Source organism: Brachyhypopomus gauderio, chromosome 2 (assembly GCF_052324685.1).
Source record: "Brachyhypopomus gauderio isolate BG-103 chromosome 2, BGAUD_0.2, whole genome shotgun sequence".
Classification (NCBI taxonomy): domain Eukaryota; kingdom Metazoa; phylum Chordata; class Actinopteri; order Gymnotiformes; family Hypopomidae; genus Brachyhypopomus; species Brachyhypopomus gauderio.
The window spans coordinates 47,436,971-47,453,742 of NC_135212.1; the positions used below are offsets into that span (position 1 = coordinate 47,436,971).

The 16,772-nt window shown below is 45.2% G+C and overlaps 1 protein-coding gene across 2 annotated transcripts; it reads right to left on the reverse strand.

The window, feature by feature from the left end:
• Positions 1 to 6,702: 6,702 nt before the first annotated feature.
• Positions 6,703 to 16,355, reverse strand: kcnj12b (potassium inwardly rectifying channel subfamily J member 12b). 2 transcript variants are annotated; one of them, XR_013129375.1, is made up of 3 exons: positions 15,707 to 16,355; positions 8,167 to 13,284; positions 6,703 to 7,627 (listed from the first exon to the last, which is right to left on the reverse strand). XR_013129375.1 is itself a non-coding variant. In XM_076997096.1 (2 exons), the coding sequence occupies exon 2, from the start codon at positions 13,152 to 13,154 to the stop codon at positions 11,961 to 11,963; it is 1,194 nt and encodes a 397-aa protein (XP_076853211.1). In that variant the 5' UTR covers positions 13,155 to 13,284; positions 15,707 to 16,355; the 3' UTR covers positions 6,703 to 11,960. The 2 variants fall into 2 exon arrangements, 1 of the variants encoding a protein (XP_076853211.1); XM_076997096.1 differs by having other exon boundaries at positions 6,703 to 13,284.
• Between the last annotated feature and the right edge of the window lie 417 nt (positions 16,356 to 16,772).

Genomic DNA, 16,772 nt, shown 5'->3' on the forward strand with positions numbered 1-16,772 from the left:
TTTTTTAAAATATATTTTCAGGCAGGCAAATTTTATTTTAAATATTTTTGACATTTTGCACAGTGCCTGTCTGACAGTTTGATATGCACACTGCGCACTGACTGTGACTTTTTTTTGATAATGTTCTCTAACGATTCATAAAAAAGTAAATAATTAAATAAATAAAAGCTGAATAAAGCCAACCTACCATGTTTATTCATTTATCTGAGCGTTTTAGGTTTTTACTTTGAAGTGGAAAAAAGTCCTGACCGAGAACGGGATCCCGTTTAAGGTGCTCTAGATTAAAACAAAACCTGATTCGACTATTAGTCGACTATAGTTTCCTCGTTAGCCTCGCTTGTCTGTTCCCTGTATGCGTTAAGTTTCACTGAGTTGTTTTCTGTTGTAGCCAGTTGTCAGTTTGTTTGTATTCATTGTATTTTCCCCTGCTGTCTATTATTTAGTGGTCGTTATTGTATTTCCTTGTGTGTATGTTCCCCTGTGCTTAGATTACTTCCCGTGTTTTGTATTCTATTTTAGTTATTTGAATAAATCTATATCCTGCATTTGGGTCATGCCTGCTCGTAGAAAACGTAACAGAACGACTGACCTTAGCAAAATGACGCAGCAGGAAAGGTTATTCCCGGTGTTACACCGAATTCTGCGACCGTCGAATTTTGTGACCGCAGAGGGCGCTATTTCTCAGTTTCAGTTAGTTTCAGTTCACAGGCACGAGCGCTTTACGAATGCTGCGTAAGCTACGCCGACGCGCTTTCTTTTCTCGTTTTGCTGCTGTCCACGAGCCAAAATATGAGAGATGCGTGTATTTACATTTTATGTCGTCTGTTAACAAGAATGTTTCATTACAACATTTTTACACGTGACGACAGGAGTAAAGTCAGCCAATACATACGCCTGACAATAGCAAACTTTTCATAAGTAAGTTATGTAAGCTGCTGTCATTTGGACCTCATTCCGAATGGTAATTATACACTTCTGAATAAAATTTTTAAATATAGTCTACTAAAACGTTTTTGCTATCACTGTTTTCTGTTATTGTGGAGTCACAGTGGGTGATGTGTTTCCATGGTAGATGTGACAGATGTGTCTTGGCATGGGGTCACCAGTTCTTAATAATGTTTGAGGGTACGCCACGGCAATGTTCACAGGCAGCATAGAGAAGTCGAGAACCTGAAGTTATACTCGGATAGAGATTCTCGCGGTAACCCCGTCTCACTGCCTTCATTGGCCCATTGCCCGGACATTTAGAATGGCCTATATTCTTCCACAGACCAGTTTATTCGCCAACGCAATACATACATTCGGCTGCTCACCTGCCCCACTCCGCCTGAGGAGGTTTTAGTATTATTCATGAAATCCCTTCTAACCGACAAGGCATTAGACACAATTTTTTTTTTTTTTGCAGTAAGTTGCAGATACCGCTCTGCAACTTTGCTTTTTTTTCTTTTTTTTTTATGTACATCCAGTTTAAGTAAAAAATTTTGAGAATCATTTTCCGAATCAGTTAGTTTTTAAATTCTCTATTAAGACTTTATTTTTGTCACGGTGAGGGGGCCGGGTCGCCACCAGAGGGCGCGCAACCCGGCCAGCAGCCCATCCCAGCACACACCCCCGCGCACGCAGCCACTCCCACAGTCCCAATCATCATCATACTGAGCACCTGTTTCTTGTTTACTTTGCACTTCTTAAGCCCGCAGGTCGTCTGGTCCAGTGCTGCACATTGCCGCTACACGAGCGTCTCTGGTTGATAGCGAGTCCGTCACTGCGTTCCCTACCGTGTGTGTGCACTACGAGCTTTACCGTGCATTACTTGCTGTGTATGCGCTACGAGTGTTACTGGTTGCCATGGATAATAAACCACCTTCTGTCCAACCCACGTTTCCGGCTGCCTCTGTCCCGACGCCTCCGGCGTCACAGAATGTGCAGCCTGGAGCAGCCGGAGGCGAGGGCGCCTCTGCTATAGAGGTGTTGGCCCATCAAGGCATCATCCTGGGCAGACAGCAGCAGGAGCTCCAGGAGCTCCGCTCAGTGGTGAATACCCTGACGACCTGCATCCAGGCTCTGACGGTACAGGCATCTGCGCGCCCTCCGACGCCAAGAACGCAGATTCCTCCACCCGAGCCCTACAACGGGGATCCGGAGCGCTGTGAGGGCTTCCTGGTCCAGTGCCAGCTCTATTTTACCAGCATGCCCCACCTGGAGGAGAAGGAGAAAGTCGGCTTCATGGTGAACAGGTTGCAGGGCAAGGCACTGGACTGGGGAGCAGCCCAGATCAGCGCGGAGAAGCCCTGTACCCGCAGCTACGACCAGTTCGTTGGCGAGCTGCGGGCGGTCTTCAACCACCCCAGCCGCGGGAGGGTCTGAGGCCAGAGCCTGTTACAGCTACGGCAGGGAAGCCGAAGCGCCGCAGACTACGCCCTGGAGTTCCGGACCCTGGCCGCCAGGACTGGTTGGGGAGAAGCAGCTCAAACAGACGTCTTCCTGGCGGGGTTGAAGCCCGACCTGAGGGCGGAGTTGAGCTGTCGGCCCGAGGGACAGGACCTGAATCAGATGGTGCACCTGGCCATAACCATGGACAGGTTGCTGCAGGAGCGAGGCAGAGGAGCGGCGCTTCCTCCTACCCCGCAGGCTCCCGTGCACACGCCGCCCCGGGAGACCACAGCCGCCGAGCCCATGGAGATGGGTGCTGCCGCCCCCCCCCCCCCCCCCCCCCCCCCCCCCCCTCACTCGTACCGCTGGCCCGAGGAGGGGGCGGGCTAGGGTAAGTATCGCTCTGATGGGTAATCTTTTAACTTGGGAGGCGTCAGTGTCTTACGGGGCGATGTCCTTATCTGTGTTTGCATTAGTGGACACGGGAGCCTCTGGGAACCTGATGCGGAGGAGTGTCGCTGAGCAACTGAGGGTGCCCCTGATCCAACTCGAGGAGCCGAGACGCGTGCACGCACTGGACGGGCGACCTGTGGGCAGGGGTTTTATTTCTCACCGCACTGCACCAGTCACCATACACGTTCAGGGCCGAAGGGAACAGATCAGTTTTTTTGTACTCCCTTCCACACGCTATTCCATCACATTAGGTCTCCCATGGTTTAAACTCCACAACCCCATCATCGACTGGTCCACGGGTAAGCTGCTGAAGTGGGTAGCGCCCCTACAGGGCACCCAGTCTCCCTCCCGTGTGTTCGCGCAATCCACCAGCGTTGAGAGCCCTAACATCAGTCATTCCCGCTCCATACCGTGATCTAGCGGAGGTGTTCAGCGCTGCCAAGGCAACCCAGTTACCACCCCACCGACCCTGGGACTGTCACAGCGACCGAAGAAGCATAGCTCTCTCCGTCCCATAGCCTTCTACTCGAGGAAGCTCACCGCCGCCGAGCGTAACTACGGGGTGGGAGACTGTGAGTTGTTGGCCATGCGCAAGGCGTTTGGTGAGTGGAGACACTGGCTGGAGGGAGCTAAGCATCCATTCACCGTGCTTACTGACCACAAAAACCTGGAATATATCAGGACCACGAAACGGATGAACGCCCGTCAAGCCAGGTGGTCTCTGTATTTCTCTCGTTTCAAGTTCCAGGTGACGTACCGGCCAGGAGAGAAGAACCAGCGTGCGGATGCGCTATCTAGGTCCTTTCCTGGCAGTACGGAGTCGACGAGCGAGGAGCCGGTGCTTACGCCTGAGTGCGTCGTGGGAGCTTTGGAGTGGAAGATCGATCAGGAGATCGAGGCAGCAAACCCGCATCCAGGTTGCCCACCGCACCGTAAGTACGTTCCCCCCGCACACCGTAGTGCCCTCATAAGCTGGGCTCATACGTCAGTGGGGACAGGGCACCCAGGGGTGTCAAAAACGGCTCAGTTGTTGGGGGCTCGCTACTGGTGGCCGGGGCTGCACCAGGACGTACTGCAGCAGGTGGCGTCCTGCGCGGTGTGTGCGCGGTGCAAGGTGCCACACACTCCTCCTGCGGGTAAGCTCCTCCCTCTCCCTGCACCCAAGCAACCATGGACGCACATTGCTCTGGACTTCGTCACGGACCTCCCCCCGTCCGAGGAGAACACGGTCATCATGGTGGTGATAGACCAGTTCGCTTCCTTCCCCTGCGGGGCCTGCCCACCGCTTGGGAGACTGCGGATTTCTTGTTTCGGCACATATTCTGGCAGTTCGCTCTGCCTGAGGATATTGTGTCGGACAGGGGACCGCAGTTCACCTCGCGTGTGTGGCGGGAGTTCCTGTCCAAGCTCAACATCACGGTTAGCCTAACCTCTGGCTACCATCCGCAGGCTAACGGACAGGTGGAGCGAGCGAACCAGGAGGTGGGAAAGTTCCTGCGCGCGTACTGCAGCGAGCACGCGGACACATGGTGCGCCCTTCTGCCCTGGGCCAAGTACGCACAGAACTCCCTCACTCATTCCAGCACAGGGATGACGCCGTTCGAGTGTGTGCTCGGTCGCCAGCCGCCGCTCTATCCTTGGAACACAGCGTCCTCAAACCAGCCCATCGTCGAGGAGTGGTGCAAGAGGAGCGAGCGGGTGTGGGAGGACACCCATCAGCGGCTGAGGGAGGCGATCCGGCGATTCAAGAGGAAAGCCGACCGTCGGAGGGGAGAGGCCCCATCTTATCAGGTAGGGGATAAGGTGTTGGTCTCCACCGAAGATGGATGCCTGGGCAGGAGAGGTAAACTGGGGGAGAGATATGCCGGCCCGTACGTCATCTTGAGGCGGCTTAACCCAGTTACTTATCGCATCAGTCTGCCCGAAGACAGACGTGTGTTGCGTGCATTTCATGTGTCCGCTCTCAAGCCATACAGAGCAGGTGCATTGGAGCAGGCCTCGACGTCACGGCCGCCCTCGCCGCTGCAGTTGTCGGACGGACCCGCGTACCTCGTGGAGAGGTTACTGGACTCGAGGCGCAGAAAAGGTGGCTTACAGTACCTGGTGGACTGGGTCGTTTACGGACCAGAGGAGCGCTCCTGGATACCGGCCTCTCAAGTGGTAGGCCCCTCCCTTATCGCCGACTTCCACAGGGAACATCCAGACCGGCCAGCTCCGCGGCGACGGGAAAGACCGCATGGGAGTCGACGGGAGGGGTCCTTGGGGGAGGGCTCTGTCACGGTGAGGGGGCCGAGTCGCCACCAGAGGGCGCGCAACCCGGCCAGCAGCCGATCCCAGCACACACCCCCGCGCACGCAGCCACTCCCACAGTCGCAATCACCATCATACTGAGCACCTGTTTCTTGTTTACTTTGCACTTCTTAAGCCTGCAGGTCGTCTGGTCCAGTGCTGCACATTGCCGCTACACAAGCGTCTCTGGTTGATAGCGAGTCCGTCACTGCGTTCCCTACCGTGTGTGTGCGCTACGAGCTTTACCTTCCATCTACAATGTGTGCGCTACGAGCTTTACCGTGCATTACTTGCTGTGTATGCGCTACGAGTGTTACTGGTTGCCATGGATAATAAACCACCTTCTGTCCAACCCACGTCTCCGGCTGCCTCTGTCCCGACGCCCCCGGCGTCACAATTTTATAATTGTATTTTTTATACAGAAAATAATTCTGGAAATATAATGTGTCGTTTTGCAAATATAACACAAAGTGAAGGAAACATTAAAATCCAGTCAACTCTCCAAATACTTTACTCAATAATGTACTGAGCCACAAGAATATGAAAGAATGTTGTTTCATAATTACCTCCACTACACATAAATATTTATAATGTTCTGATATGAGACACTGACATTTTTACATGTCTAAGCCTGTTGGACCTGGCTAACCAACTGAGAAATCAGCTAGCTAGCTAACATTAGCTAACCTTAGTTTTAATGTAAAAGTGTGCAAAATCATGTTTGCTGGCTATCCATATAGATTTGACTAACATAATCGTTATGCTTCATAAAACAACTTCTCAAGAGATTTTTGGTTGATACTGATTGTCCTTTAAAACGATCAGCTAATGCTGCAAGAGAGGAGGCTAGGCACTAGCGCAGAATTAGTTCCTTGATTTGGTTTGCAGTGGTTTTTCTTGACAAACTGGCCTTTTTTTAAGTCTGTGTCTGGTCAGGACACACATGCTCATACACTTTCAGCATGCATGGCTTCAAAAATGCACACACTGAAAAGCATTTTGAAACTCGTGTAATTTCGTCATCCACATTAAAGCTAGCTTTCACTGTTGCATCCTCACTGTCATGGTCACAAATTTGGCATGCATTGTGGGAGATGTACTTTATGTACTTTAAAGCAGCACAGACTTTTATTTTAAGACAGTCATGTTTACTAAGCTCTCATGGGCCACATTAAATGATGTGTTTTATGATGTGAATGAGTTTGACACATGCTCTACTTATAGAAGAGAGTGGATATCAGATTGTTGTGTATTATTTATTTTAATATTAAAATGCCCATAACCATAATATTTTTTTTATTTAACTGGTTGTATTTTTTACTTGTAAACAGCCATCTCCCCACTTTCCACAATTTTAGTCCCTTAATTTCAAAAAGATTAATATCCATGATTACAAAATGAATATTGTTACTAGAGTACTTTGACTTTAACATTCTATCAAAATCAAATGTCTGTCATGCTTAAACCTTAGTCTAATATACGATCTTTACAATTGATTTAGATCACAATTTGCATACCAGTATCCTTAAACACACACACACACACACACACACACTCACAATGTATCATGTAGAAAGATGATACAAGCTCTGAAACAAGCAATGTTTATTAAAGGTGAATCTATAATCAGTAATGGTAACATGATCCATGGTCAATTAGCTGGAGGCAGACACAGTCAGAACCAAAATCAAACCAAAAGAAAAAGTAAAAAAAAAATAAATGCAAAATAAAGACACAAACAGAGACTAATGAGAACACAGAATGAGAAGAAACGCCATAAGGACAACAACCAACAATAAAAGAAGAAAACGAGGGAATAAAGAACACAAGTACACAAGAAAATAAACACAAACAAGATACACTTGACATTGATAAGGGGCAGAGATTACCCATTTTGAGTTTACAGTTTGACTTGACATTGTTAATTCTGGTTTTCTGCTTTTGCTGTTTTCACATTTGACATAGTGTTTCATATTTTGCTGTCGCATTTTCTGATTTGCTGTGGCATTTTGGTTCTGCTGTATTGCAGTTGTGTAATGAGTTCAGATTTTATAAATTGTTTTACACTTCCAAGCTACCATACAAAAAGAAAGCAAATTGCAGGTGTGTCTGGTTGATTACATTACTGATGTCTGCTTTGTGAATAATGAATTACTCATGTTTCTTTGATGCTTTGAAGTGATGATATCTTCATTATGGGGAGTTTAGACAACATTGAATAATATCTGAGATCACAGTCCAAACATCTATCTCTTCTGCGCTTGCTCTGTGTGTGTGTGTGTGTGTGTGTGTGTGTGTGAGAGAGAGAGAGAGAGAGAGAGAGAGAGAGAGAGAGAGAACATGCTACCTATATAATCCATTCTCTTAAGTTCTTATGGAATGTTATTTGACTTACTTTAGAAATAAATAGTGCTGGGTGTGCATGTTACTCATGTCACTGGCTAACTCTTGCTTAGGGTCAGCCCTTTGATTTCATTTGACCTGTCCATGCCTGTTCTTGGGATGAAATGTCTTCCTGAATGGCAAATAACAAACAAACAAAAAAACCTCAATGTCTGTCTAACATGACACACAGGGAGTAGAAGCATGAACAGAGCAACAATAGCATGATGACACCAGAGCACTAAGTCATACAGGGTTTTAGTTCTAAGCAAGCCAGTCTTTTTTGTACATGCTGTTTAGTTTGACCCACTCCAGTTTAATCTATCCACAGGTACATTTCTCTGTAGAAAAGAAAGAATGAACCATACTCCTCCAGATCATTAAGACCTATTTGAGTGGAAAGATTCATTGGTATGGCCAAGCTTTAAAAAATAGTTGTCCTTTATGGCACAGGTTTTCTTCCACTGGTGACCAACATTTAAGGAAACACCACACACACAATCTAAGATTTATACAGGTGAGGGGTAGAGGGTAGAGTAGTGCGGGAGTAGGGGGTCAATATGACAAATGTGAACGTGTTCTACATCATTCTGAGTACACACATATACAGATATAAGGCCGAACAGGAAGTGCCTTTTGGCTCCCTCGTGTACATGTAGCACTCTGACTCACTCTCTCTCTCTCTGTGCCTCTCCTCTTGTTCCACAAAGTTCACAGCTTCAAGTTGATCGTAATTTCCCATTTAATTTCCAGTGGTGGTATGTTTCTGTATCTTGACATACAAAGGTACATTTATGTTACACATCTCTAAACATACAAAAAACCTCTAACATTTGATGGGGGAAATATAATATTAGGACAAGCAACAGCACCATTCAACCGTTTGGACACATCTGACTGTATTTTTAAAGGTCTTAAAGGTGTTTTAATCTAATGGTTTATGCTTTATTTTCTATTTAAAATAAATTATTAGAGTAGTTGATAGCATATATGTGGACTAATTTCCAAAATAAATTAATAAATATGTCTAGGGTTAGTTAAAAAAATCCCCCTCAGTAAGTAGTTTTCATACAGAGCTTTAGTCTTTGATCCTCACAATGTGAGAATTTCTGATGATGATGGAGAAGTATCATAGGTGTCTCATGAAGCTGGTTGAGAGGACAACACCACTATGCAAAACTATCAACCTGTCATGATGGCTATTTATGTAACAATGTGACATTTTTTTATAAAATGTAGAAAATATCTAAAATAAATAAATGATGTGCGCCCAAACCATTTACTGGTAGTGTGTGCATCATGTTAAAGTGTCTTGAGAGTTTTGGATTACATTTTTTTTATTATTATTGTAGTGCACGTAAAACAAATGTATCTTTCCTAAATTCTACAGAATCATTTATATTATTTTTGTATGGTTTTAGCACATCGTGTACAAACAATTAATTATTCAGTTGTCCAATTTCACAACTTCAGAATGCAGAAATGTCCTACATTTGTAACATTCTTAAAACCATGAATTATTTTTGATTCCATTGTTGTAGCTAGATAGCTAGATCCTTCTAACTTAAAAATTCAAAATTCACAGTACAAGTGGAACCTGGATAGTGATCTTTGCTCTATATATTTGTGTGTGTGTGTGTGTGTGTGTGTGTGTGTGTGTGTGTGTGTGTGTGTGTGTGTGTGTGTGTGTTTTGCCACAGCAATAGTATTATGCAGCAGTACTTGCTGTCGGTCTTGTTTTGCAACAAATACTTATAGGGCATTATGAGACATATCAATTAAGAACAGAGATCTCTGTTCAAACATCTTTGTTTCTAACATGGTCAACCTACAGCTCATCCTAGTGTTGGCTCTTTTTGAACTCTCTTCTTTTAATTAGCATGAGCATATGCAGAAGAAGGCCTAGACCTAGATCAAAGTGTATTTAGCATTTAAATTCTTTGCACTGGACTCAATGTAATAACAGAAAGGGATAAAGACTAATTGCAATAAATCAAAGAATTTGTAAAGCTCATTTCTGAGAATACTTTTGATGTGTCTCAACCCTTTCACTGACGCTCAAATCTGTTAAAATAATATGGAACTTAAAAAAAAAGCAAATTTGCAACATCACTAGGACAGGCCTAAAAACAAAAAAATGCAAGTTTTTAATGAAAGCAGTTAGAAAAGCCAGAAAATGTCCATTTCCTGTATGATAATCCAGCAAGTCATGAGTTTATGAAGCGGTTCATCCATTGCTCAGAGACAGCTGTTACTCTGCTGGCCAATATGGAAGTGTGTTCGTTTGCTCCCTTCTCTTGTCCCTCCTTCTTTCAATTGTAAAACAAGGCCGGCAGTAATTTATCTTGGGAAGACATTTATTATATTTCTTGTACAAAATTCCTTCTTTGCATCAAATCCTGCCCCATTACACTGCATTAATATTTAACAGTAGCTTTACTATAAGCTTTAGTCATCCTTGCCGCTCAAAGAGAAAAAAAACATATTATGCTAGAAGTATTAGATTTATATTAGTATTTCAATATTTATATTTCACTGTGTCCTTTAGTATTAATACACTTTTAAATATTGAGGCCTGCTCATTGCATCTTTGGCCTGTCAAATCTGTCCTGACACAGCAAACATGACATAGGCCTACAGCAAAGGACACAATTATCGCAAAGACTGGCTTATTTTACATTTCAGGAGCTAAAATGTTTTTGTAGCCACCTTCCCTCGTATTTTTTACAGACATATTTCTTGTAATCAGTCTCTATCTCCTGATGGCAGGCAAGGATGCTTCCCAAAAGCAAATGGCACATAGTGTTCAGTAGGAACATTCGTACTAACACCATGCTAGTAGCTTTTATCTAGTGTGTTTTGTCGACCCCTGTGCTTGGAGCCTGATGTTTTGCTGTGCAAGAATGCATCCTGAGTATGAACTACTGTCTCAAGTGTGTGGATAGTCAGTGGCTTTTGATGAGGAAAGCACAGACTTATTGGGGAAATGCGCTCTAAAGGTGGAAAGGCTGAGGTGTTTGGTGTTTTAGGTACATGGAAGACCTAAATGAGGGTAGATGAGTGGGTAACTGTGTCATATTGTGTGACGTGGTAGATCCAGATGGAACTGGTGGTACTGGGCATACATTGATGGTGTCAGTGGTGCTGGGTATGGGCTTAATCACCAATGAGGCCAGTATGACCTCCCAGTGTGTATCAGCGGCGTTGGGGGATGCTTGGTGGTGTTAGATATAATCTATATGGAACTGGTGGCACTGAGTGTTGATTAACAGTTCCAGTGGGGATGTGTACATCCTTAGTCAATGAGGGAGGTGAATATAGATTTTTCACATCAGGACATTATTGGTTGCATGGGGGCAGGGCAGCTGTGCTTGCTATTGGCATAGTGTGTAAAGCACACATGGAGCTGAGCGTGGTTCTGAGCATCCCTGAACGGTGTCAGTGGGACTGGGCGTGGCCTTTGTCACCAGGGAAGATGTTTAAAGAGGTTTAGAAGTGAGCTTGGAGGGGGAGGAGCTAGCATGCCAGACCTCACTGTTACATAATTATTGTATAATTACAATAATGGTTATTCAATGTTAGTATCCCCTCCCTCTTTTAGTGTGTCTCCAGATTTGCCTAATTTTATCATATTTTCTGTGATAATTCTGATACTTCGGATCATTACTAAGATCATCTTCCCTGCTTGTCATTTTATATTTATACAATGCTGAAACAGGACAACTGTCCTAAAGACTTGATTTGTTTAGAAATGGTAAAATATGAATGGGACCATAAGCAGTCCCAGGGTGCCAGTAATTGTGAAACATGTTTTAAAGAATTGTTATTTATTTAAGTCTTTTTATCTTTTGTAGACATTTTTCATAGCTTTTTTGACCATCTTCACCACGATGCTGTTAATTCCAGAGAGCCCTTCATGTGTCACCACATAAAACACACACAAAGGGGGAGAGGGACCTTTACATCCTAGTTTCATCCTCGAATAAAATCAGCAGTTTGGCTGATACGTAAAAAACACAGATAATGGCATTTGTTTGTGACGGCAAGTTGTGAATTGTTTTAATAGTAATTAAGATGCTGATGGGTGCATAAAAATATCAAGACATTGTAGCCCAGAAGCACCAACAAATGTCTGACCAAATTTGGCACCATTTGTTTAGTATTGCATTATGATACCACTTAAAACTATCAAACTACAGTATGAAACAGGTCGTTCTATTTCAAGTTTTCCTACAGGAAGGCCATCCAGCTGCAGCAGTCATCAACATAACTTGCCTGCACTTGCCCAGCTTGGCACTATAGCAGGGGTCAAAGGTTCATATGGCACTACAGCAGGGGTCAAAGGTTCATATGGCACTTGCTTTGTTGTGCATCTCTCAGCCAAAGCCAACACTAAAGGAATAGGCTGGATCTACATTTTAACCAAGTGTCTTGAGGCAAAGGCCAAGGTTCAGTGGAGTCTAAAATCATATCTCGGACTCCCTGTGAAAGGCCCGGTGGTCCAAATCCACCTTGACTGATAGGGTTTCCAACTCAGCTACTCTGTGTCCCTTGTCTTCCTGCTCATCTTCCTCACTACTGCTGGAGGCCAGCTCATTTTCGTAACAGAAGTTGTCACCATCCTGCGAAGACTCCTGCTCCTCAATGTCTTTAGCGCTGCAAAGCGGTGTGGAGGGCACTTCGTAAGTCTTGTGGAAGGTTGAGAAGTCTACCTTGTAGTGGCTTTTCTCCTCGAACACTACGGGCTCGAAGCGGTGTCCCCACAAGATCTCGCTGGCTAGGTAAGAGCTCCGCACCTGCGCTGTCATGGCCGTGGCCTCCACCATGCCCTCCAGGATCACCACGATCTCGAAGTCTGCGTGCGCCAGGTCCTGCTTGCTGATCTCAAACAGTGGACTCTCGTCGTTGATCTCGTGGATGATGGTCAGCGGCGAGACGAGGAAGATGCGGTCGGTGCCGGTGTCGTAACCCACGTTGATGTCGCTCTGCTCGAGCGGGAGATACTCACCCTCGTCCGTTACGCGCGGCTGGATCATCTGGGCGCGCACGTGCGCCTCTACGATGTGGCTCTTACGCATGTTTCCCACGCGCCACATCAGGCACAGCTTGCCGTCGCGCATGGAGATGACGGCGTTACGCGAGAACAGCAGCGTCTCCGCACGCTTCTTGGGCCGGGCCATTTTGGCCATGATAGCGCCGATCATGAAGGCGTTGAAGAGGCAGCCCACGATGGACTGAACCACCACCATGAAAACAGCCAGGGGGCACTCGTCCGTCACGCAGCGGAAGCCGTAGCCGATGGTGGTCTGCGTCTCGACGGAGAACAGGAAGGCCGCCACGAAGCCGTTGACGTTCATAATGCACGGCGTGAAGTCTTCGGAGAGATCTGGGAGCAGGTCGCCATGCACGAGGGCAATTAGCCAGAAGGCGAAGCCAAACATCAGCCAGATCAGGACGAAGCTGAGCGAGAAGAGCATGAACATCCATCGCCAGCGCACGTCCACGAAGGTGGTGTAGATGTCAGCCAGGTAACGCTGAGACTGCTCTTCCATATTTATGAAGTTCACGTTGCACTGACCCGTTTTCTTGACGAAACGGGTGCGGGCCTTGCACCTCGTCTGGACCTTGCCATTTCCAAAGGTGTTGCCAAGGTCGGGCATGTTGCCGTAGCAACGCGGGATCTCTTCTGACGATGACACGATGCTGTACCAGTGGGACACGCCCACACTTCCGCCACTTGGACTGAATGGAGACAGACTGTCGGGCTTCCGTATCTATCTGCTAAACAACCTGAGACAGACAAAAAGATGAGGTCAGTCCTCTGAGACCTTGCCATGCTTTGTACCATGTTTTAATGCTCACATTTTAGATTTGTTGTTTTGGGGAAAAAAACTGTAACAACTGCATATAGCAGATCAGCAAAGATGCATGCACTACTATAATTTGATAATTATATGTTTTGAATAATTTTATGATTGCTGCCCTTGCCCCAGTGAATATACTTAAATGAAAATTAACTACACTGTATAAGTGACTTCTAAGTCCTCAAGGTGAGGCATTTCATTACTCTGATTGCTCGTGAAATTAAATTCATGATAACCACATTCCCGAATACAGTTTTGCAGTGGTTGCTTTTATTTCAGTGTTTTGAGTGCTTTGCCATTTCCCTGAAAGTCCTGAATTTGGGAGCTGCTTATGGGGTCCAGATTTAGGCATCCAGCCTGGGCCTCATTCAAGTGATCTGTCTTTCTAATAATAGATGCTTGCTGCTAGTACACACACGTACACACACACACACACACTTTCAAGGATCTGTGCGCTAAGACATGCTGTACTTGTGCAGAGAGCTTGGAGGATATACACTCCACTCAGATTACATGAATGTGAGAATAAGAAAAAGAGTATAATCTCCTTCACCATCACACAAACAGTTTTGTCCTTAAAGTGATCAAGAATAAACGAATGAGATGAAAGAATGGAGGAATATAGAGGTTGCCATGGAAACCATGCACGCGTGTGTGTGTGTGTGTGTGTGTGTTTAGGAGGGACTGTCAGATTCAGTGGTATTTTCGTCGTCCTCCAGGTGGCCAATCACATAGGAACATGAGTCGGAGACATTAAGGCAGTGGTAGAAGTGAGAATGTTGGTTTTTACTGTCAAGAGTAAAGAACACCTGTTAGTGGAACTGGGTGTCCTGATAGAACAGGCCACTCTCTTTCTTTCTTGATCCTGTCTCTGTCTCGTTCACACAAACACAACCCTTGACCTTTGCTCAATCGTTTTGGTGACGATACTGCCAGTTCATACCATACTCCATACATTCAGTACTCCTCAAGGGAGAGCTCTAAATATGCAGTTAATATGGATGTTTTAAGTCATACGTAGCACTTGTTTGTGCTTGGTAAGCTTTGTCAAGTAAGTTTGGAGCTAAATGTTTACCTTTCATTTAGTCACAATATAATGCAAGCTAGGCATAATAGGTTAGCACATGTAGAGAATATTTAATGATGAGGGTGTTGTTTTAGTGAAATGTATTAGACAGTATGGAGTTCTAAGCAGCAGCCTAATGGGGCTCCTGTAGAGATGTCTGGATGAGTGTGTAGATCTTATGGGCTGGGTGGTTTAGAGAACAGTTACACCATTTGTTACACCACTGAAAGGCAGGTGAACCCAGGAAACGGGATCCAAGCATCCAAACTCAGAGATGGACCTAAAATTCAACTTCATGGAATTTTGAAAGAGAAACAGAGTTTAGAATTTTGCCTAGTAGAATTGGCATCATGTTTTGCACTTAATGGTGTGAATAAGTATGGCTACTGGTGTGACACTATTGAGACTCTGGTGGGTCATAACCTTGTGAGCTAGCCTATAACTGTCTCCTCTGCTCCGCTGTCCTTGTATCAAACTTTATCATGGAAGACATAACGTTCTCATCTTCTGAGTTGTCCTACCAGAGACTCGCAGACTGCACAAGATGATTTTGATGAGTAACATCCTAGTGAATGTGATTACTGAGGTACGAATCCAAAGCTGTCGTGTATCAGTCATAAAGTTACAGTCATTTTAGGGTTTCAGATTAAATTCTTGATGATTTAGGGGGATTCCAGATTTTAGACGCTAAGTTATGAGATTTATTTTACACAGAATGCTCATCAGCTTGACGAACTTTTTTCTCCTTACACATTAAATAAAGGCAGGGGCGCAGATGGCACTGGGGACGGGGGGGACATGTCCCCCCCCAGATTTATATTGACCCCATCCGAAATCTAGCATCTAGATTTCGTGTCCCCCCCAGATTAATATTGGTCCCCCTCACTTCAGAATTTCCATCTGCGCCCATGAATAAAGGAACATGACACATTTAGACTGAAAAAGCAATGTGTGAACAACAGAAATGAGCAGGCACAAAACACTGCGTAGTAGAGCCTCACTTTGACTACATCTCCACACGGAGAATGACTTCCACATGATCTTAGTGAGCACACACCTGCATATACAAATCCACACAATTACAGCATATGCCACACAGCACTGTTACATAAAACTGACAAGAGCTGAAATGGCACACCTATAATACTTTCAGCCGGCACCGATCAAACACTTTGCATGCCTACAGGTTGTGACTGAATCCTGTGCATTCTGTTTATGACAGAGGCGAAGGAGAGAAAGAATATATATAGTGCCACAGAGACATAAAATAGTGTTCACTTACCTTTTGCTTACACCAATGCGTATCAGTGTATGTGTATGTGCAATAGTGTGCAACACACTAGTTTAAGCATTGCTCCTGCAGGCTCCTTAGGGGTTCCTCCGTGAGTGCAACCACTTCTGTAAAGTCAAAGGGATACTGGTGTCGTCCTGTGAAGTCCTCATCCTCACTGCTATCCACACCACCATACAAACATATATTTGCTTAGTGTCTCAACCACACACACATACAGAATAAAAGAGGCTTCTTGAGCCAAGGTGGTACATAGAATCCCTTTCAAATCTTCGGAAATACTCCATTAACGTTCCCTCATTTTTGCTCTCATCTTCCACTAATGCACAGTTTATGTGTATTCTTCAGTGTTTCAGTACAACCAGTGATCCTCTCTCTCTCTGTCTATCTGTGTCTCGCTCCCTCTGTCCCTTGCTCTCTCTCTCTCTCTCTCTCTCTCTCTCTCTCTTTCTCTCATGTCTGCTATGTGATCCAGTGCTTCGTTTTTTACACCCCGTCTCTCTCACACTGATGCAGTCTCTCTCACTCTCTCTCACACACTCTTTCTCCTACTCTATCTCTCCCTCTCTCTTACTCTCTCCCTCTCTCTTGCTCTGAATTTACCATATGCAAGAACTGGCCTCATATGGATACTATGCCCTGAAATAATTGTGCTTTATGGGCATTTGTAATAAATATGCAACACATATTACACAATGTTTTGCATACACCTGCCACTTTGAATGGATCCAGGTGTCTGTTAGATGCACACAGGTAAAAAGTTGATCTCTGCAACATGGTAATCATTGTATGAATAACCAAATGAAAAAAAGTCTGTAGGGCCATATAAATAGATGTAATGACATTAAAAGAGCCAAGATAGCAGCGGCTGGGATCCATGCCAATCTCAATTATTGTCCAGATCAACTGATAATGCAGCCTCTAAGTCCTGAGGTATTGTCTTAGGTGTTAGGAGACATGCTCTTATACACTACTGGGGAATTACCATATATGATGGGAGTTTAGAAAGTCACTGAGGAAGTTGACTTGTTAGCAGGAGAGAAGGTAACCAAGCAGG